Genomic DNA, 22,765 nt, shown 5'->3' with positions numbered 1-22,765 from the left:
CCTTGCGATCGGCAGGACCATCAACGATCTCCCAGGTTTTGTTCTTTATTTGCGACAAATATTCATCGTCCATGGCAGCTTCCCATGCATTCACATCAGACGATACAGCTGCCTCTTCCCAGGTTAAAGGATCCATAGCAATGACCAAGTTTGCAAAATGATCATCTCCGTCATCATCAACCTTCTCGTCCCCCTCAAACTGGTCGTTGCTCTCGTAATCAGGGACACTGTTGAACAATTTTCTTGGTCTTCCCCTTGAACCCGTACGAATAATCCTAGGACGACCCCTAGCTCTCCGAACAGCAATTTCCGGACGAGTTTCACAAGCCGCAGGCGCGACAGGTGACTTGAAAACCTCCTCTGATGAGTCAACGCTTTCGTCATCAGAGACCACCTCCTCAAGCCTGACCTGCACTCGTTTAGACTCCAAATCCGAGTCCCTTGAACTGTCCACTTTAGCATTTTCGTGTAGAATTTCTCCATAATCTTTGTTCGATCCTAATCCATCAATAAATCGAACATCTCTACTCACAACAATCCTACGAGACTGGGGACACCATAATCGATAAGCCTTCGATTCTGTTGAATATCCAACAAAAATACACTCGTAAGACCTAGAATCAAACTTGTCCTTATTTGTCTTATCTAAAACAAACGCCTTTGATCCAAAAACTTTAAAATAATTAACAGACGGTATTTTTCCTGACCAAACCTGAAATGGTGTGCTACCGTGCAAAATCTTCGTCGGACATCTATTCCGAATATAACACGCTGTATTTACAGCTTCTGCCCAAAAAATCGGCGACAATCCAGCTTCTCTCATCATACACGTCGCCATCTCAACCAATGTTCTATTCAAACGCTCTGCAACTCCATTTTGTTCGGGCGTATACGGCGGTGTCAATCTCCTTCCAACTCCATTTTTCTCCAAAAAAACATCGAACGCTCTGTTCCGGTACTCTGTGCCATTATCAGATTGCAACAATTTGATTTTCCTTCCAGCAAAATTTTCAACTGCAGCCTTGTACCTCTGAAACACTTGCAATACCTCTGATTTCCGTTTTACAAAATAAACCTGACTCCACCTTGACTTATCATCTACAAAAGTAACAAAATATCTCATTCCTGAATGAGAAGCACAACTCATTGGTCCACATACGTCGGTATAAACAATTTCCAACAACTCTTCAGTACGACCTACACTCGATACAGGAAAAGAAATCTTAGTTTGTTTCTCTCGAATACAGGTCTCGCAACGTTGTAATTTTTCACCTGACTTAATCTCTATTCCATGAACCAATCTGTTATTGATCATCAACATTAAATCTCTCTCATTCACATGCCCGAGCTTACGATGCCATTCCTCCAAACTATTCTTTGGAAACACTCGTGACTCAACAATATTTACCTCTTCGGCATTTTTCAAATAATATAAGTCACCAACTCTCTCAGCAATCATACAAATTTTTCCGCTTTTATCAACAATTAAACTCTCTTTTTGTCTAAAAATAACCTCAAAACCATGATCAGTAATTTTAGCGACCGACAATAAATTCGTTCTTAAATCGGATACCTTAAGAACTTTCTCTAATCTATACACTTGACTACCTTGCTTATTTTTAACTCTCAACTTGACAACACCAACACCGTCAATCTTTGTCTCATTGCTATTTGCAAGGCTCAACGACCTATTTACTTTCGTTAGATTTTGGAAAATGTTACCGTTCGCACACATATGTGACGTGCACCCACTATCGAGACACCACTTCTCACCACTCGTCGAGGATTCAACATTGAAGAACGCCTTCTCATAAACCCCAGCAGCAACTTCTTCTCGATCGTGCCTCTCCTCAGTTTGACCAGCTGATTGCCGACCTAACGTTACGCGACAACCCCTGGCAACGTGATCAAAACCATGGCACCTATAGCACTGTATTCTGCCCCTTTGAGAACCACTTAAAACCGAACGACTCTTCGTCTCATCTTGTTTACCGTGTCCTCGATAATTTCCAAAACCTCGTGAATTTTCACCTCGGTTCTTATTTATACTCTGTTTATTTTGCCCAAACTTCGAGAAACCTCTCTGTCTGACGAACAAAGCATCGTTCTCTGGCTCACCGCTTTTGTTCCGTCTAGACTCCCATTCGTTTAATATTTTGACCTTCAAAATCTCCGGCCTGGGCAACTCATCACGTGATTCCATGGCACATCTGAAATTTTCGTAAGACTCCGGCAAGCTATACAATAATAAAATAGATAACAAGTCTTCATTTATTTCAAGGCCGATCTCACCCAATTTGTCCACTGCATCGAAAAACTCCCCGAGAAAATCAAACGCATCTTCTCCTTCTTTCATTTTCACCTGCGTGATCTTCTTCAACAATGTGGCTTTTCTAACAGGCTCTCTCGGCTGGTACACCTGCTCCAAACGAAGCCAAACATCTCGTGCTGTCTCTGCACCCTTTAATTGTTTAATTTCAGAACGACTCACGGCTAATATAATGTCTGCTTTGGCTTTTCTGTCCTTTCTATCCCACTCTGCAGTTTCTCCATCCGTGGGCCTCAACCTCGTACCACTCACGTAATCAAATAAATCGTGTTTTACTAACACCGCTTCCATCTGGATCTTCCATGTATCATAATTGTCTTTTTGCAAAGAATGTATGGATATATTTGCTCCACCGTCACTCATTTTACTTCACGTGCTCAGCAGTCGAATACTCTCGTCTCTCTCACTCCTATAATTCGCACCGGTCTTCCCGTATGCCACAGTGTAGCTAACTGTATCACTGTCTCTGTCTATCGTGCCAACGGTCTTCCCGAATTGGACACTACTAAACCACGAGGAATCACACCAAAATTATCTCTTCGATAATTGCCCAAAAAAAAACCGAAACCTGGCGAAACCTGGGCCCATAACCTGTTAGAAGGGTGTAGGGAATAATACTTTATGATTCCTCGCTATAAACGTTAAAACAGTGAATATATTTAATAAGCAACGTAATTTATAATTGGAGCACACTTTAACAACGTATTGACAGTTTCGTGGGTCCTTTTACTACTACTGGGCCGTTACCGGTGTTACACGTGACATGACGTCACACAACAGTCATGCGCAATGATAACTTTGCATTCCCAACAGAGATGAATAATTTTTCCCCACCTTCAGTCGAGGAAAATTACTCCAAATACACGAATAAATTTGATCATGAAATGAGCCATCAGGGACTCCAACAACAGTCCAATCTCCTTTTCTTCATTTTCTTATTTTGAAAGACGGCACACACCTGCCCAAACCCACACTTCCCGTTGCCATTCCGATTCACCGCATTCGTAGCCGTCTGCTGGTGCATACTACCGTCAATGACCAGATCCGTTCGATCACGCGGCAGAATTACATTCCTCGCTCACCACGGAATTCCACTGTCGGACTCCGCCTATTCCAAAAGCTATTCATCATCTCTCCTCTCGCTGTCCCAATATCTCCCCAATATCCTCGAAGAGTCGATGAAAAATGTCTCGATATAATCCAGGCAGAAGTGAAAACTTGAACTTATGGCGCGTTGGGCACTTTGTTGGGTGAGCATTTTTAGATGCGCTCGCGACATGACAAATTGTACATAAAAAATCAAGTTTATCAAAGCAATGTGGGCACTTTTTGAATGGGCATGAAGTATAATAATATGGAAACTATATTCGAAGGAAGTAGTTTTATTTAAATGTGTAAATATTAGTAAATAGTAAATACAAAATTGTTCAATTCTCATCCATAATTTCAACAACTCTTACATCATCATTATCAACATTTTCATCAAATTCTAAAACTGAAACAATAGGTCTATGGCAACTAAAGTGTGAAGAGAACAATTTTGATTTAAATCTATTTATATTTATTGTGAATACTGCATCACTAGTAGTTTTGTATTTTTTTGTCCTAACATTGCTATCATTGGACATCGTTAAATCAAATTCTTCATATAAAACCGCATCCATTTTCAAGACAAATCTATAATCAAAAATAAAAATGTAGATTTTTTTAAAGCTATAATCGTAGCATACATGTATACCTATGCGTATACTAACAGCAGTACATTGTTGTTTTAAGTTTTTTTTTCAATTTTTTTTTTCAAATGAACAACATCGAAATATATGCTTGGCGCATTTTTTTACAAAAACATTTTTTGTTTTTGTGTTTGGGGGGATTTCAAAGCATTTTTTTCAAAATGCGCAAGAGGTTTTACACTTCTTTTAGTAAATGTCCACATGTTGCCTGGTCTAACTCTCTCTAGACTAAAATTAAACAGTATTTTCAACTTGTGGCATTCCAAGATTCATCCAGTATGAGGGGATCAGCTGATCCCTGGATGATTTTAGTAAATGTTGACATGTTACCTGGTCTAACTCTCTCTAGACTAAAATTAAACAGGATCGTCCTCAAGACAATTTCCGCTTCCGCCTGACAGACCGCGTTGCTGCTGTGGTGCTGCTGCTGGTCTCCGTCCTGGTGGCAGTGGTGGTGGTGGTGGTGGTCCTTTTTTTGCTGCTGCTGCTGCTGCTGCTGTCAGTGGCGGCGAAAGCCGAGCGGCGCGGTTTTGGGCCAAAGGCAGCTAAAAAAAACATATAATTAATAATATACTCTAAGCGGTTGGCAATAAGAGTGTGCTAGTCGTGTGACGGCAATGAAATTAGAAATATAACCCCTTTGAGCCGAAAGAGAGGGAAAAATACGTTAAAAACACTTCTCTACATTTCATTCTCAAAATTGAATTCTCTAAATTTATTGAAATGATTTAATGACATGAAATGCCCCGAGAAAATGCACAATTAATCCTTTCCAATACGGAATCAGCTCATAGACGTTTCTAAAACCCTACACATTAATATATTCATGTATTAGCAACTCCTACGCGCTAAGAATGTAATGACAAAGACTATTTGTGCATTTTCTTGGGTGAAACATTTTTTTTCTTAATCATTTTCAAAATAATGCATTTTCTTTTCACTTACTTTTGAAACATCTCTCGTTTTGGAAAAGTATAGCGTATCTCGATTGTCAAAAACCATTTTATACTTTACAGTGCAGTAAAGAGGGTTTTTTTCAGAAAATCTGGTTATTTACAAGGATAAATGAAAAAAATAGAAAAAAGGTTAGTCGTCAAACGCCATGAAATGCCAAATTATGCATTTCTATTTTTTTCTTTATCACTGATCACTGACAATAAACAATTTAGAAAAAGTGTTTATTTCCAAGGTTAATAGATCACTGAATCTTTTCTCACTGATCACTGAAAATAAACAATTTAGAAAAGTTGTTCATTTCCAAGGATAAAAGATCACTGAATCATTTACCACTGATCACTGAATCATTTATGACTGATCACTGAAAATAAACAATTTAGAAAAATTGTTTATTTCCAAAGATAAAAGAACAAATTGAAAAAAATAGAAAAAGTGGGGTTAGGTGTCAACCGCGATGAGTATCCGTGAGATAGGAGCGTTTTTCTGGAGGATTGTCTGTCCCATCCTCGCAGATGATGTAGGATAGGGAGTCTCCCTCTCTCCACGTGTTGGGTGCTGTCTTATTCAACCGCATTGCCAGATCTGCATGTGGAGCGTAGATGCCAGTGTGGGCTTGTGGTTCACGAATCAACTTGTGAGTCGTCACCAGAGAAGGAATGAAAGCATCCAACATGGTATGTCTCTTCATTCTTGCGATTGCTTGGAGGTAGGTTTTGATATTGGAGAGTTTCTGCTCGTGGGTCTGGTCGCTGAAGACCTCATGCAGGACGTAGTAAACAGTGGTTTTGACAAGATCAGAAGAGTACGTATCTTTCAGGAGTTTTCCTTTTGATTCCAATCGGAAACCAGTTGAGCCATCGGAGCGACGGATGAAGTAAATACCAGTATAAAGTTTCCTGTTTGCTACGAGAACGTACTTGTAGGTCTTCTCAAGCTCCAGTTGGATATGGTCATACTCTGTTTGTACGGTGTCCCTGATTCCCTCAGCAATCGTCAGGGCTATGTCCAGATCCTTCTGTTTAGTATCTATCATCATCGAATTCGTGTTACCATAAATGACACCGTAACCTAATGATTCCGCTATGGTGCATGCCATCTTCAGATATTGCTGGCCTGTTTTAGTGATAGTAGCAGCCAAATTGGGAGCGTAATATCGAAAATGAACTGAACCAAGACATCCGTAGAGAGTGTTCACTGTGAGTTTGAGGGCCAGTTCTTGGGTTTCATATGCTAGTTTCATTGATTGTGGGATGCATGGCGATTCCATCAGGCGTTTGGTTTCTGCGCGATTCTGGATGATTCTATCAACTAGTTTAGGAATCACTCCCGCCCGTCTCTTAGGGTCGACTTCAACATCTTCCAATTTCTTGTAGCAAACCCTCGGCATTGTCGAGAAGCAGAGGTTGTACTCCCGGATGATACTAGGGTAGAGAGACTTGTAGTCCATTAGGAGGACTATGTCATCGTAGAATGCGACATTTGCATCCAATACTAAACCACCCGGGATGTCCTTCACAATCTTGTTCTCCTTTCGATCAGGGAGGATGTAGCCTGCCTCGTGGAAGGCGTGCGTCAGCATGTAATCGTTCATGTCGTTTCGCAAAAATCTCGGCATTATATGAGGGGAATTATATTTACAGAACGAGCTACCTGCATTATACCGTCTGACTCTATCCTCGTTGTCCGAATGAGGTCAATCATGCCTTTTGCTGAGTTGAAAAACTCAATAACTTTCCAAGGAGCCAGTGGTCTACCAGTTTCAACTTTACTTCTCAAAATGTTTGAACAAACTGTGTCAAACTCACCTTGAAGTGACTTGGGGTTCACCTCCTTCAGGGCCACTTTGATGTCGCACAAGGGTCGATGCAGGACATTGCTGGGTGTGCGAATTTGAAGCTGCTTCAGCTTCATCATATCATTTTTTATTCAAGTTTTCAAGCATCATCTTATCATTTTTACTTCAAGTTTGACACAGTTTGCTCGAACATTTTGAGAAGTAAAGTTGCAACTGGTAGACCACTGGCTGCTTGGAAAGTTATTGAGTTTTTCAACTCAGCAAAAGGCATGATTGACCTCATTCAGACCACGAGGATAGAATCAGACTGTATAATGCAGGTAACTCGTTTTCTAAATATAATTCCCCTCATGGTGGAAATGACGAAAGTCGCAGGTTACGTATTATCAAAGACTCCGAGATTTTTGCGAAACGACATGAACGATTATATGCTGACGCACGCCTTCCACGAGGCAGGCTACATCCTCCCTGATCGAAAGGAGAACACGATTGTGAAGGACATCCCGGGTGGTTTAGTATTGGATGCAAATGTCGCATTCTAGGATAACAAGGTCCTCCTGATGGACTACAAGTCTCTCTACCCTAGTATCATCCAGGAGTACAACCTCTATTTCTCGACAATGCGGGGGTTTGCTACAAGAAATTGGAAGATGTTGAAGTCGACACTAAGAGACGGGCGGGAGTGATTCCTAAACTAGTTGATAGAATCATCCCGAATCGCGCAGAAACCAAACGCCTGATGGAATCGCCATGGATCCCACAATCAATGAAACTAGCATATGAAACCCAACAACTAGCCCTCAAACTCATAGTGAACACTCTCTACGGATGTCTTGGTTCAGTTCATTTTCGATATTACGCTCCCAATTTGGCTGCTAATATCACTAAAACGGGCCGGCAATGTCTGAAGATGGCATGCACCATAGCGGAATCATTAAGTTACGGTGTCATTTATGATGACACAGATTCGATGATGATAGATACTAAACAGAAGGATCTGGACATAGCCCTGACGATTGCTGAGGGAATCAGGGACACCGTACAAACAGAGTATGACCATATCCAACTGGAGCTTGAGAAGACCTACAAGTACGTTCTCGTAGCAAACAGGAAACTTTATACTGGTATTTACTTCATCCGTCGCTCCGATGGCTCAACTGGTTTCCGTTTGGAATCAAAAGGAAAACTCCTGAAAGATACGTACTCTTCTGATCTTGTCAAAACCACTGTTTACTACGTCCTGCATGAGGTCTTCAGCGACCAGACCCACGAGCAGAAACTCTCCAATATCAAAACCTACCTCCAAGCAATCGCAAGAATGAAGAGACATACCATGTTGGATGCTTTCATTCCTTCTCTGGTGACGACTCACAAGTTGATTCGTGAACCACAAGCCCACACTGGCATCTACGCTCCACATGCAGATCTGGCAATGCGGTTGAATAAGACAGCACCCAACACGTGGAGAGAGGGAGACTCCCTATCCTACATCATCTGCGAGGATGGGACAGACAATCCTCCAGAAAAACGCTCCTATCTCACGGATACTCATCGCGGTTGACACCTAACCCCACTTTTTCTATTTTTTTCAATTTGTTCTTTTATCTTTGGAAATAAACAATTTTTCTAAATTGTTTATTTTCAGTGATCAGTCATAAATGATTCAGTGATCAGTGGTAAATGATTCAGTGATCTTTTATCCTTGGAAATGAACAACTTTTCTAAATTGTTTATTTTCAGTGATCAGTGAGAAAAGATTCAGTGATCTATTAACCTTGGAAATAAACACTTTTTCTAAATTGTTTATTGTCAGTGATCAGTGATAAAGAAAAAAATAGAAATGCATAATTTGGCATTTCATGGCGTTTGACGACTAACCTTTTTTCTATTTTTTTCATTTATCCTTGTAAATAACCAGATTTTCTGAAAAAAACCCTCTTTACTGCACTGTAAAGTATAAAATGGTTTTTGACAATCGAGATACGCTATACTTTTCCAAAACGAGAGATGTTTCAAAAGTAAGTGAAAAGAAAATGCATTATTTTGAAAATGATTAAGAAAAAAAATGTTTCACCCAAGAAAATGCACAAATAGTCTTTGTCATTACATTCTTAGCGCGTAGGAGTTGCTAATACATGAATATATTAATGTGTAGGGTTTTAGAAACGTCTATGAGCTGATTCCGTATTGGAAAGGATTAATTGTGCATTTTCTCGGGGCATTTCATGTCATTAAATCATTTCAATAAATTTAGAGAATTCAATTTTGAGAATGAAATGTAGAGAAGTGTTTTTAACGTGTTTTTCCCTCTCTTTCGGCTCAAAGGGGTTATATTTCTAATTTCATTGCCGTCACACGACTAGCACACTCTTATTGCCAACCGCTTAGAGTATATTATTAATTATATGTTTTTTTTAGCTGCCTTTGGCCCAAAACCGCGCCGCTCGGCTTTCGCCGCCACTGACAGCAGCAGCAGCAGCAGCAGCAGCAAAAAAAGGACCACCACCACCACTGCCACCAGGACGGAGACCAGCAGCAGCACCACAGCAGCAACGCGGTCTGTCTGGCGGAAGCGGAAATTGTCTTGAGGACGATCCTGTTTAATTTTAGTCTAGAGAGAGTTAGACCAGGTAACATGAGGACATTTACTAAAAGAAGTGTAAAATCTCTTGCCCATTTTGAAAAAAATGCTTTGAAATCCCCCCAAACACAAAAACAAAAAATGTTTTTGTAAAAAAATGCGCCAAGCATATATTTCGATGTGGTTCATTTGAAAAAAAAAAATGAAAAAAAAACTTAAAACTACAATGTACTGCTATTAGTATACGCATAGGTATACAGGGTCATTTATAAGACTTTGTTGGGGGTGCACCGGCATGTTTGGGGGGTGATTTGAAACCGAAAAGTTCTTTTCCAGTTTTCGCTCGGACGCACCCCTATCGAGATATGGGGGTGAAAAGAACGACCAACGGGGCGCGAGCATTGCGCGGCTCTACGTCCGTGTGCCGCGGGTAAGCGGTGTGCGTGCTTCCCCTTCTCCACGGACGGACGTTCCATTCCGCTAGTGAGAGGAAGAGAGAGAGGGAAAGATATTTCTCTCTCACTCATTGCCAATTTCAAGACAATCCTATGGGAGGGGGGGGTAGAGGGGGTGATTAGATTACATAATTAACATTTAAAATCGTCGAAATAATAATAAACGCGTTTTCTTGATTATCAACTAAACAAATCGATTTACGGCCTTTTGTCACACGACATTTGTTGCAGAGAATCAAATTGTCTACAACAAATGTCTTATAGCGGGTCCCGTAAATCCATTTGTTTATTTAATAATTGGATTTGAAATTTAAACAAAAATCCGCGATTAATTAATAAACGAAGACGATTGCGCGATTTTTACCTGAGATAATTACTATTTATAATTGAATTCCTGGAAAAAAAACCATCTTGACAAAATGTTGTAAACCCATTTGTTTACAAGATAATTGTCAAAACGTCTTTTTTGGTGGAAAAATCACGACGGCTTTTTTGCCATATAAAGCTTAGCTTTTTGTCTCGACAGTTGAATCCCTGCACAGTGGTGCTCTCACCGTTTGAAAATTCTCTGTACAGTTGATCATTTGTACAGTTGAGAAAGTACAAACGGAGCCCCCCCCCCTATGCGTATACTAATAGCAGTGATGACAGACGGGGGCAAAAATCCCACGCGTGGGGGTTTCATGGGCAACTCCCTCGCGCAACTACTGCTGCGGAGTGGGGCAGTGGGAGACGTGTGGGTCCCGCATCTGGCATCACTGTGAAATCTCATCTGTCGCGAGTTCACGAGAAAATGCTTACCCACAAAAGTGCCCAACGTGCCATAAAAAGTTTTCACTTCAAAAAAAAATAACTCCCTGCACAATAATTTTAAAAGTACTTGAGGGACTCTCGCTATATATGGTGACTTCTCGTCTGAACATAGCAATTCAACATTAAACGGTCGAAGTCAAATTAACCCGTTGTAGGATAAATAAAAGAATACTGTACATAAACCATCACATATTTTCATTTATTTCGCACCCCCCCCTCATTCATTATCTTTTTCTGTTCATTTCTAATTCTTAATTTTCATATATGAAAAAAGTTTATTTTCAGCTGATTCGGTATTATTTCAAAATGGCGTGTAAACTACCCCGCAGGAACTCCCTGGTGGTTTGAGGTAAAACGCAGGATATATTTAAGTTGGAGTAAAAATGGCAGGACGTGAGGAAGAATATTAACAGTTCGGTAGCTTTTTCTACAGCGACTCCGAGAAAAGGCCACTCCCAGACGAGATCGGAGAAGAAAGAAACCTTCAGAGGACCTGTCGCACCTTTGGAAGTGTCTGGAAAAGGACAAACCTCCAGGAGAAAGGAAGATATATTAAAGGACAAACCAGTCACGTATGTATATAGATATACGTACATTTTCAACGGGCGTTATAGTAACGAGGAATGCATGTAGAAATTGGTGTGATTAGTTGAGGAAGAAACACGTGACCTATTGAGGATATTAATTATTAACGTGAAAAAAGTCAACTAGGAAATTTCAGTTTTTCATTACTCATTTTCTAAGCCTGACAAGATTCTGAAGATGAAAATGTACCGAAAGTAATATATTTTCTAAGGATGGTATAGGGAAATTGGTTAGGGTTAGGGGGGACAGAGAGAGAATGTGACTTTTCGTCAATTCCACTGAACCAACCACTCGAACGGTGTTGAGGATCTGTAGCTTCGTAAAAGGATGGCACGTCTCATGGTACAGGGCTAGAAAACCCTGCCAAAAAAGGCTGTATTCTAGATCGGATTTCAGTGGATTTCCATGTTTTATCTCATTAACCAGATGATCCGTTACACTAGCTTCCGTGTGCATAAGTTGTTCAGTATTCTTACAGACTTTTGCGAGATTTTGGTGAGGATTATAATGTTAGGTGGAATTCAACGCCCATTTTTTGAGTCAGTTTCTTTTGACACTCCGGTCAGTGAAGAACGTGTAGTGAAATATTTCTTCAAAACATTAATAATGATTCACGTGAAATAAGGCGAAAAAATCGTGTACCCAGGTATCTGACTCAGCAATAATCAGCCCGATCACCTAGCTTATAATATTTACTGTGCCATTCGTACTTCCGTGCTCAACTTGCGAAAGAAACTTCCACCATTGCCGCGTCCGCGTTTCGAGCCGCCTGCGTATTGGGCGGAAATTAATAATCATTCCATTTTCCTGGATGGCGAGCATTTCCGTAGATGGATGCAGTCCTCTGAAGGTATGCGAAACTTCGCGGCACGTGATGACGGCTACAATGAATATGAGGACGTAGACTTTACGCTTTTTTTGACGGAAGACAGAGAACTGATTGAATCCGATGTAAGTACCATATAGCCACTGATGAATTAAATTATTCAGTAGTAATACCCCAAGAACTTCAAAATTCTGGAGAAATGGGCATTTGATACTTCCTCCAGCTTAACTTGTACCATAACCGCCAACTCCAAGCCTAGAGCAGCCATTGGGGATTCCAATGCGTTTTAATCAGTACTAAAAAATTTGTCTCCCTTTTTGCGGTATTATTCAAGCAACTGTCCTGAAACTTTCCACCGCTCCATTCAATTCCGCTGCACCAAAAAATTGAAGTTTTCCTTCCGGGGGTATGCTTTCAAGAATTTCGGTGTTTCTTCTGCTCTAAGACCATTTTTTGTCAAGTCCTCCCAATGGATTTGTGGATAAACTTCCATCAGCCGATTTTGAATTATTGTCTTCTAATAATTCTAGGATGTCATTTTCCAATGAACGAACCTCGTGAGTCTCACTATATTTACCAGGATTCTCCTTAAACCTCTCACCGTCAAGCAGCACTTCATATTTGGCGATCCTTCACATTTTCAGAAACAGCGGAAGCAATATTCAGAGGGTTATCGCGAGTTCTTACGTGAATGGGAGCGAAAGCTATTATGGAAAAGAGAACGGAGATGTGAACAATAAGAATAACACCAAGAATGTAAAAGAATGAAGGCAGAGACACAACCCATAAGGAATCCTCCTCTATTTTTATATGATGATAAGGATGTCCAAAATGAGTGCTTAAACTGAACATCGTCCCAAACATCGTGAGGGCCCACCGCCAAATTGCGGTACAATTTATCTCGTAAGTCGTACGAACCTGTTGCGCAAAACAATTGACCAACATGAACTGACTTTTTTTCCTTTTACTTACGACATCGTTCCCGACACGTATCAGAATCATAACCCTGTTTGTAATGACTTTCGTGCGAAGGCTTCCGTTGCCTCGACGCCGGACGGTCATACCGGTTACACTTGGCATTGTTTTTTAGTCTGTTCAGCTTTTTGATCATGTTATCGATGCCCTTTGATCGTGATATCAATCTGAAGCGATATTTCCTTATGTGAATATTTTCCCATTTTGGATTAATCACAAAATATCAATAGTTTTAGGTTTTTTACGAAAAGGGAAAAATGTGACAACGTGGAGTATCACAAATGAAAAACGTCATGAAGTTGAGCACGAGGGAATACGTAGAGAGAAGGCGGCAGTATCCACTTTTTCTAATTTGCGCTGAAGATCTTTAGCTGTCTTCCCTACTTTCCCCAGAATGGTTGAGTGTCCACAAGGATTGCCAACAATATATTCTTATTGAAAACACTTCTAGTGATTACAGCTTGAATCACAAAATACCGTTTTGGAATATGTCGCTAGACGTGGAGCGTTATACGTCTCTAGTGACTAGTGATCATTACACATGCGTGGCACTGGTGCACTACTTTCCGCGCCGATACTGGGCAGACGCGGAGTCACTACAGATCGTGGATCGTAGCGATATTCCGCAGGAATTGGCGGTATGACATAGTTTATTTTGAGAACGAAACTCGAAATATAATGGATTCAATGCTGTACGGTAACAGCCTCGTCTTTACCGACATACAGGCGCGTTTTCACCGCAAGTGCCTGTCGCGCGCTGTTGGATATGTCGCTGTGGCTGGTTGCGAGGCGGGACCCAAAAGACGCTTGCGACGGAAAGCTTTTGAAAAACCCAACGGTCAGTCTGTAAAAGTGTGTGAAAGCGTGCCTTTAAAAGCAACTGTGTAACATTATCGATCGCGATCTATATCGCCTTTAATAAACGATCTGTCCTGCCAAGACAATACACTTGGTCAAACGAGTGATCCTGAATATTGTATCGGATAAATCATACCACCAAGGGTATTTAATGATAAAGCAAATGTTATAGATATCCTAGTGCGCAAGTGATATGAAATTTAGAAATATGACCATATGCGAACACCCATATATAGAGATAGACGAAAACCGTCTAAATTTGTATTTTCTGTTTGGCGTTAAGTTACGTTCAATACGAAATTTATGTTAAACGATTACAACACTTTCATTTAGAAATGAAAGAAGGGCAGGATGCCAATTAGAAACGAATATTGCTTTACATAATGTATTGTAATAAGCATAATATTATCTTTTCCATTATTAGAACACCATTACCTTGTTTTTCAGTAGCTCTATAAGACCGGAGGTTTCGTCTCCCAGCCCTGGGGTTTTTGGCTTAATAATTTCGTATGATACATTCAATTTTTTTGCTATCAAATCCAACACCTCGAATGCGTAGCCCTCTCCTCGGAGGCTTCCATTTTTCTCTATAGTCGCAGAGTATGGCGGAGTCTGTAACAATTTCCAATGCATGAGTCGTGGTTATTAAGCAGCAGAACTAACGGTTGAACATAGGATTACCGGTGATGTAAGAGTGCTCAAATACTACATTCCTTTTTTAAACGCTCGATTGAGTTTTTTTTCTTATCGGCATGCAGAATATCAAGGACTGATTGGCTGATTGAATTGATTTTTCAGCATTTAGAAATAAGCCCCCCAGAAGTAAGACGTTGAAAAATACTGCGAATTTCTTGAACACTTTTTCACCCCTTCTTGCATGATTCACGAGTAATTATAAAAATGGATTTCAAAATTGTCCTATAGGAGACGGTAGGGTAAAATAAGACGCCCTCTGAAAGAGTTGCTTGCTAATAGATATTATTATACATTTGTCTGTCGTCACTCCCTCAATGCATTTTCGTGAAAACGACATTCTAAGATTATGGTTTTCGGGAAGTTCGCAAAACCCCTGCAGAGCCTCTACAGTCTGGGAAAAATCTAGATTTGCCAAGAAGCTAGAGGCCTATCGTCACCATGGCATTACTTCTTCAAAATGCCGGCATCGCAATCACAAGGAACCTCTTGGACGTAGTCCTTGGCACTCACCCAGTCATGTGGGACCTCACAGTAGTGAAAACTGCCCGTCAATGTTCCATTTTTCAGAAAAGATGTGTTGTTATAATCCAAAGCAGATAATGGAATGCAAGACTCAGAGGTGACACGTCTTGACACCACAAACCAAAGTAACACAGATAAAAATAACACATAATAAAGAACACAAACAATAATTACACAACAAAAATAACACAGACACGAATAACAAACAAAAATAATACTCAATCAATAACAATACAGTCAAGAAATTAGAACTTGAAAGTTGATAGACATGAGTTTCAGCATTTATTTTGATTGAATTCAAATGTACACAAGGAGAGATGGAAATCATTGATTGATATTTGTTGTGGGGTGCGAATAATCATCACTCAATTCCCCTGGGATTGTATGATTTGTGCCAGTACCGGTGTGGGGCCAGTGTTTGCACCATGTCTCTGTTTGTTGTCCCCAGTCAAAAGGGGATGTGTATGCCTACCCTTCTTGTTTTACAAGAATTATCTTTATCAAGCGCGCTTTGTGGTAATGCCCTAAAAGTGACCTGCAGGTGCATTAACTGTGGGAAAGCGAAAAAATGCAGCTGTCTCAGTCACTCGACTACAAGAACTGCTGAAGGTAAAATTTCTTAATCTCAACGGCTGCTTTGAAATGAATAATCCATTAACAAATCATCACGCTCACAATACTTCATTTAAAATATTTCTGCATTTTTTTAGAGAAAACTATCAAAATATCTGATGGCATGGGCATACACATTTTGCTAATATTTCTGATGTGAAATCCCGCAAAAATGTAAACAAAGCAAAAGCCATTGCTCACGACATAAAAAGTAATGAAACTCGTGCGGTCATTGCCGAGGCTCTGCAGGGTGTCTCATCAGAAACAGCGGCACAATGACCCCCCGTGTCGCAAATGACTCGTAAGGTTCAGAGAGTGAGACAATCTGTTAATGAACCATTACCAACGCCGTCAACGAGAAAAGATAATCCCAGAAACGTACATACAAACAGAGCGTGGTGAATCATTCTTCTTTGATATTTGCTACGAGAGTACATTTACGTTGTTTAGCAAATTGTAAGAATTGGTTTTGTAATGGAACGTTTCTATTAGTGCACACTGTCTTCACTCAGCTCCATGCCACACATGGGATGATTGACGGCCAGGTTTTACCTTGACATTATGTTTTAGCCCCGAATAAGAGCAAGAAAATCTATGTCAAAATTGGCCAGCAACTAAAAGGGGAAGAGCCAGAATTGAATCGTGACGTAGGTGTCACTTATTTTGAAATGGGTTGCATACATGCAGTTGAGAGCGGGTTTCCAGACACATCAGTGCAAGGATGTTTCTTCCATTTTCCTCAATGCATCATCAGTTGCCTGCAAACTTATGGACTGAAGAAACGGTATGGCAAGGATGAAAAATTTGCAACTTATATGAAAATGTTGATGGCACTGGCTTGCGTGCCTCCTGAGGATGTCATGAAGGTGTACCAGACACTAATTGCAAGGAATTGCTATCGTAAGCATTCTGCCGATCTTGCTCAAGTCCTCCAATATATTGGTGAAACTTGGAATGGATATGAACAGCGAGGGTCTTGGCGTCAACCGCGTTTCCCCATTCATCTGTGGAATGTTTATTCAGCAGTACAAAACCAATTAGCACGAACCAATAATGCAGTTGAGGGCTGGCACGACGCCTTCAATAGGCGTGTGTCAGCTGCTCATGTCCCTGTTGGGAAATTTATTCTTGCACTGCAGTGTGAACAACAACTCACGGAAGTAATATTGCATCAACGTCTGTTTGGAAGAACGATTGCATCAAAGAAGCGTAAGACCTATCGCGATCTTGATACGAGACTTGAAAATGTTGTGGCACAGTGCAATTTTGAGGGTGATCTTGTGGAGTCTCTGAAAGGTATTGCACTCAATCTTGCTCCATAAGAAATGATTTTGTGATTATAGATGTGTTTGCTGAGGGACCTGGCTCGGAGGGAATTTGTGCGGGTGGGGGGCGAGCAGGTCCAGAAAAAAATAACGCACTCAGCACGTGTCACCACAGGTCACTTTTATTTTAGAAAAAAAACTCATCACTGGACAATATTGATCATAAAAATATTGATGAGCGGTTTCGCGTACAATAAATAATAACTGAGCGGTCGTGAGCAATTAACCGATATGAGCAGTCCCAGAAAGCCCGTTAATGGGCCGGTCGAACGTTCGAGAGAATTCGAATGTAAGAGCTGAGTGGTACACTGAAAACACGTGTTATAGGTAAGACTCTCCGAAAACAAATGGACGGACGATTAGCCCGATCCATGGAAATGCTCCGAATTCCAATGCCACGTGACTTTTGGTGGGGCTATTATCCTATGCAGAATAATAGCGAGCTGTGTCCAGGAAGTGGCGCCCCGAATCCAAAGGTATGCCAACTAGTCCCATGGCAACGACCGATTTGTTTTGATCGTTGACCCACGGTGAGAGGTTCGCAAGTGTGTGTGAGTGCGGATCTGCCGACTGGCAGGAATTCCAGCAAGATGAAATTGAAAATAAATAAAAATTTCTGTTATTCTTGTCTGAGTTATTTTTGTTTGTATTATTTTGGTTTGTGTTACGAAGACATGGAACCGACTCAGGAAGGTACTATTTGGAATAGTTTAGTTGCTGTGAATATATCATATCATTCCATATTTATCTCCGAATGCTTCAGAACAGAACACACTACATTCAGTATATATTCAACATTTTTTGTGGAGATTGTAACCCTTGGGGTGATATGTCATTTCGAAGGGTTTGGTCACCATAAATTTCCCAGGCGAGTGTCTCAGGCGCGAAACATTTTAATGTCAACCCATTGCTGCCGCGTTCTGGTGGCGGCAGATGTCAACGCCCAACACTCCCTTTGGGGCCCCAGGACCACCGACCGTGGTGTCCTCCTGGGTGAGCTCATCGAGTCATCGGTCTCCGCGTCGCGAATGATGCTAGGCAAGGCCCAACCTTCAGGGCTGCCGCAGGTACGTCGTTCACCGACGTCACACTGGCCACCCCTGGCATGTATAAATTCATACGTGCATGGAGGTTGCAGGACGAGTGGTCCACCGGTGACCACACGTCGGTTTTCTTTCGTTCAGTGATCCGGAGTTCCTCACAGCGCGTCAATAACTCGGGAGTCGGCGAGGGCTCCGCCATGCGGTTCAACGTTCATCGGGCCGACTGGGAAAAGTTCAAGGCGACCCTCGATAAGGAGGCCCGTGAGAAACTCGTGGACCATCCGCTGGATCTCCCAGCGGATGTTGAGAGAATGGCAGAGGTGCTGGGTGACGTACTCACGAAAGCCTGCCAAGATTCGATGCCGCGCCGCAGACATTACCGTCGCGCGAATCCGTGGTGGACCGAGGAGCTGACCAGCGAACGCAAGCTGGTCAGTCGTCTCCGTAACGGCTACCGAAGGGAGACCAACCCTGACGCGCGAAAAATTAAACAGAATAGGTATCGTGTAGTCCTGCGGTCGTAGGCTACTTAGGGCTTGTAAAGAAAACAGCTGGCGCCGTTACATAACGACGGAAAGCAACGCGAATCCCTGGGGCTTCCATTATAAATACGCGGCTGATAAATTGTGTGTCCACGGTACTCAGCACAGTTAGAACCGCGAATGGCACGACAGTTACACTGCGTCAGACTGCTGAGGTACTGTTGAACACACACGTACCCGACGATGACCCCAACGAAAACACACCGGAACAGACGGACATCCGCGAACGCGCGAGGAACCTAAGTGTTCAGACAGAGGATGCACGAGACTTGACGGACGACTAACTTAAGGGCCTCGTAAAGACCCTTAAGAATGACAAAGCCCCAGGATGCGACTTAGTAGAAGTTAGGGTCTTGAAAGTCGCCGTGATGAGGACGCCTCACATTTTTACTAGACTTTTCAACGCCTGCCTTAAGCACGGCGTTTTCCCCAGCGTTTGGAAAGTCGGCACACTTCGTGCTCTCCTCAAAGGAGTTCACAAGGATGTATCCGAACCCAAATCGTACCGTCCCATTTGCCTCTTGTCGGTTGTCGGAAAATTCTTCGAAAAGGTCCTTCACGGGATCCTAACGGCGAAAGTCCTTACTGAGGACAAAATATCAGAACGCCAATATGGCTTTCTGCCTGGACGCTCCACGGAAGACACGATAGTAGAGTTGCATGAATTAGCCGAGCGCGGTAACGACAAGCGGTACATCATTGGACTCCTCTTCGATATCTCGGGAGCCTTTGACAATATGTGGTGGCCCCTAGTCCTCCAGTCTTTGGCGGATCGAAACTGTCCGAAGAATGTCTTTGAAGTGCTCTGGAGCTACTTCGACAATCGGACCGTCAAGATCGCCTGGAGCGACCAAGAGGTTTCCAAGCCGGCCACCCGGGGCTGTCCGCAAGGATCAGTCCTGGGCCCCGCTTGCTGGAATCTCATGTTCGATGCCCTCCTCAAGAGCATCGAGCAGAACTTCGACGCAATCGAAGTCGCGTACGCGGATGACCTTATCGCAGTCGTATCGGCCGACTCGCGTAAGGAATTAGAGCGGATAGGCCAAGCCATCGTCGACCACATCTCGTCGTGGTGCGCATCAGCGAAGCTCGAACTGTCGAAGAGCAAGACAGAGGCAATAGTCCTGGCATGCTATTCGCAGAAGAGAGCGCCGCTGACGCAGTACAGGTGGGATAGGGCGCGAAAGCGACGGCGGCACGTAAAACCGGCATTGGACAGCCGCCCAGTCGACATTCGGCTCGCCGGGAAAAAGATTAAGTTTAGGGAGAGCGTAAGGTACCTCGGGGTACATTTTAATAGGAACATGAAGGCCACACCATTCTATCCACTTTTTCTAGCACATAGAAGACTCGCGTAATTTCTCCAAGATTTAAAACCGACGAAGGTCTCTCTAAACATTCAAGACAATGTTAGTGTTAAACTGTGAGATTTTCCCCATCAAATTGTCTATGTTTCCCAAGGCCCAAGAAACTTTAACGTTTTTTGTGTGCAACCGAACAGTCGATTCAAACGGTTTATGACTCAGGCCCTTTCAGTCGCTTCAAACTTAAGTACCACGGTGGGCCTTTCCCCAGACGTGACATTTTCAAAAACACCCAGATTTATCCACTCCACGCGGACTTGGTCAACATCCAAGTCATAAACCGCCAACTGACCAATCACGATCTCAAGAATCTCTCTTCATCAATCAAAAGAATCCTGATACCCCTACTCATCCTGAAGGAAGAACTCAGGAACAAGGGTTTGACCTGGAGAGAACGAAGGAAGGTCGAATCAGTAGTTTTCGAACGTCGAGTGAGCTCACGTTGATAGAAGATAAAGTGCGCGTTTTTAAGACATTACGACCTTTCACAGTTCCCATCAATTACCTAAATCAGTTTGTTTTTAAATGTAATAATAATTTAACCAAGGTAATCAACCTTACGCTAGGAAATAAACAAGCGATTCACCCAAATCATTCATAGTTTTTAGTCAATTTAATTAGTAGCTCAAATGTGTTGTCTGCTATAGAGTTAGACGAAACCGCGATGGTCAAGTAAAGTCCCTGTTTTATTCGAAATAAATGTCAACTCGCACACCGAACAACTAGTGACTATTGTCGCAGTAAAACATGGGCCGATCGAACAGCAATTAAGAGTGTTATGAAGAGAAATAGCGATTGTCACGATTATTACAATGAACGGAGCAAAGAAGCACTAAAGATTCGCAAAATGATATCTGATGCTATCGCGCGTAGTTCCGGAAGTGGACTGATAACCGCCACTGGGCCAGAAATCGCAAATGCCCGAATTCCGGGGCGCTAGAGGTCCCTGGACCCTTTGACAAGAATTGTTGACCAGTCCCGGACGTGCCCCTCAGGTGCCAAATTAATTCACCACCGATCTCTGATGGTAAGTCACCTGTGTGCGTTGACCGATAAGCCCAAGCCCAGTTGTGGAGACGAACTAAGGATGAGCAGCTTGATGCTCCTGAGAAGATCTTACCCCGCTGGTTGAAACTGGCAACGATGCGAGCTTCACGATGGGCCGTTAAAGTGTAAAACCGGCCGGTGTAGTTACCGCTCTTGTGAGTCTATATCTGCCAGGATGGAGAGCGGTAACTCGAGCAAGAGGCCACTTCATTGGTGGAAGTCTATCTTTGGTACAAAGGACTATAGGGGCGATCTTAATGTCATGAGAGGAGTGCGACATGGAGATTGACTGGAGGTTCTGAAGATAGCGCGTTGACAACGGCTTCCAAAAGCACTAGACCTTCTGCTGGATGAGCTGCCAAGGGGAAAGATGACCGACGTTCGCTTGTTCCAGAGAAGGTTCAGGCAACGCTGTCAAAGCTTGTCCAATCAGGAAATGCCCTGAGGTTACATCATCAGGATCTTCGGAGAGACGCTCAGGCGGTCGCGAATTGAGCACTAATGTGATCTGAGCCAGCAGAGCGGTTAGTTCCTCGAACGTGAGCAGGTCTCCTCCAATTGTGCGTTTGAGATAGAATTTAACTGACTTCACTAGTACTTCCCATTTTCCTGCAAAGTGAAGAGCCCCCCCGGGGTGTAGCGCCAGCTACATCATCAACACCGTCAGAGTGAGACGATACGACTCTCACTCCTGGTGTTGTTATTCTTTCGATGGTTCGATGAAATTCTTCACCGGATTATCCCCACTCCCGGCAAAATCACCTGCCGAATTCCGGCATTCGATCGTTCTAGATCAATTAGTAATACTTCGTCTACGATTCAAGCAACACGCTGCAATCGACACTGTACAGATTAAGTTAACGGACTAGTAAACCGAATATTATATTTTTATAATCAAGTGCTTGTTATTTATGTAGTGCATAGAGCGAACTCCGCTACATAATTACAGGGTCTGCTACAGGGTCTGCTAAAACACTCCCGGCATTCCACCCGGCACCACATACGCACGACGCCTGGACCACCCGTTTGCTGCCGAGCGCGTCGCCTGGCGCCTGACAAACTCAGGATGGCCCATGACGAGTTCTCCAGCATGCTGAAGCTGGGAACTGCACGGAGATCCGAAAGTCCGTGGGCGTCAGCACTCCACCTGGCACCCAAGAAGGATAATGGTTGGAGACCATGCGGAGACTACCGGCCGCTCAACGCGAGGACAATCCCCGACAAGTACCCTATCAGATACATCGAGGATTTCTCTGCGAGCCTGCACGGGACAACGATATTCTCAACCATCGATCTGGTTAAGGCCTTCAACCAGATTCCTGTCGCACCTGAGGATATTGAGAAGACGGCCATCATCACGCCGTTTGGGCTGTTTGAATTCCCATTCATGACCTTCGGTCTCCGGAACGCAGCCCAAACCTTCCAGCGTTTGATTGACGAGGTTACCCGGGATCTCCCCTTTACATATGCTTACATCGATGACATCTTGGTTTTCCCCAGGGACCCTGCGGAGCACCAAGAGCATCTCCGAGCTCTCTTCGCCAAACTACAAGAGTTCGGCCTCGTCGTCAACGCTCGGAAGTCAGTCATCGGCAAGCCGGAGGTAATTTTTCTGGGCCATCTTATCTCAGCTCAAGGAATCAGGCCACCTCAGGACAGAGTCGAAGCCATCAGAGAGTTTCCGCGCCCAACAACGGTTAAAGCCCT

At 42.8% G+C, this 22,765-nt stretch overlaps 1 protein-coding gene across 1 annotated transcript in view; it reads right to left on the bottom strand.

The window, feature by feature from the left end:
* Window positions 1-22,765, bottom strand: part of LOC135168819 (glutamate receptor ionotropic, delta-1-like) — a 63,348-nt gene that overhangs the window by 23,072 nt on the left and 17,511 nt on the right. Inside the window, exon 3 of the mRNA XM_064133378.1 lies at window positions 14,343-14,519. Within this exon, the coding sequence (XP_063989448.1) occupies window positions 14,343-14,519 (177 nt within the window). The remainder of the gene's footprint in view (window positions 1-14,342; window positions 14,520-22,765) is intronic.

This window comes from Diachasmimorpha longicaudata, chromosome 1 (assembly GCF_034640455.1).
Source record: "Diachasmimorpha longicaudata isolate KC_UGA_2023 chromosome 1, iyDiaLong2, whole genome shotgun sequence".
Lineage (NCBI taxonomy): Eukaryota > Metazoa > Arthropoda > Insecta > Hymenoptera > Braconidae > Diachasmimorpha > Diachasmimorpha longicaudata.
This window is presented reverse-complemented; position numbering and strand designations above follow the sequence as displayed.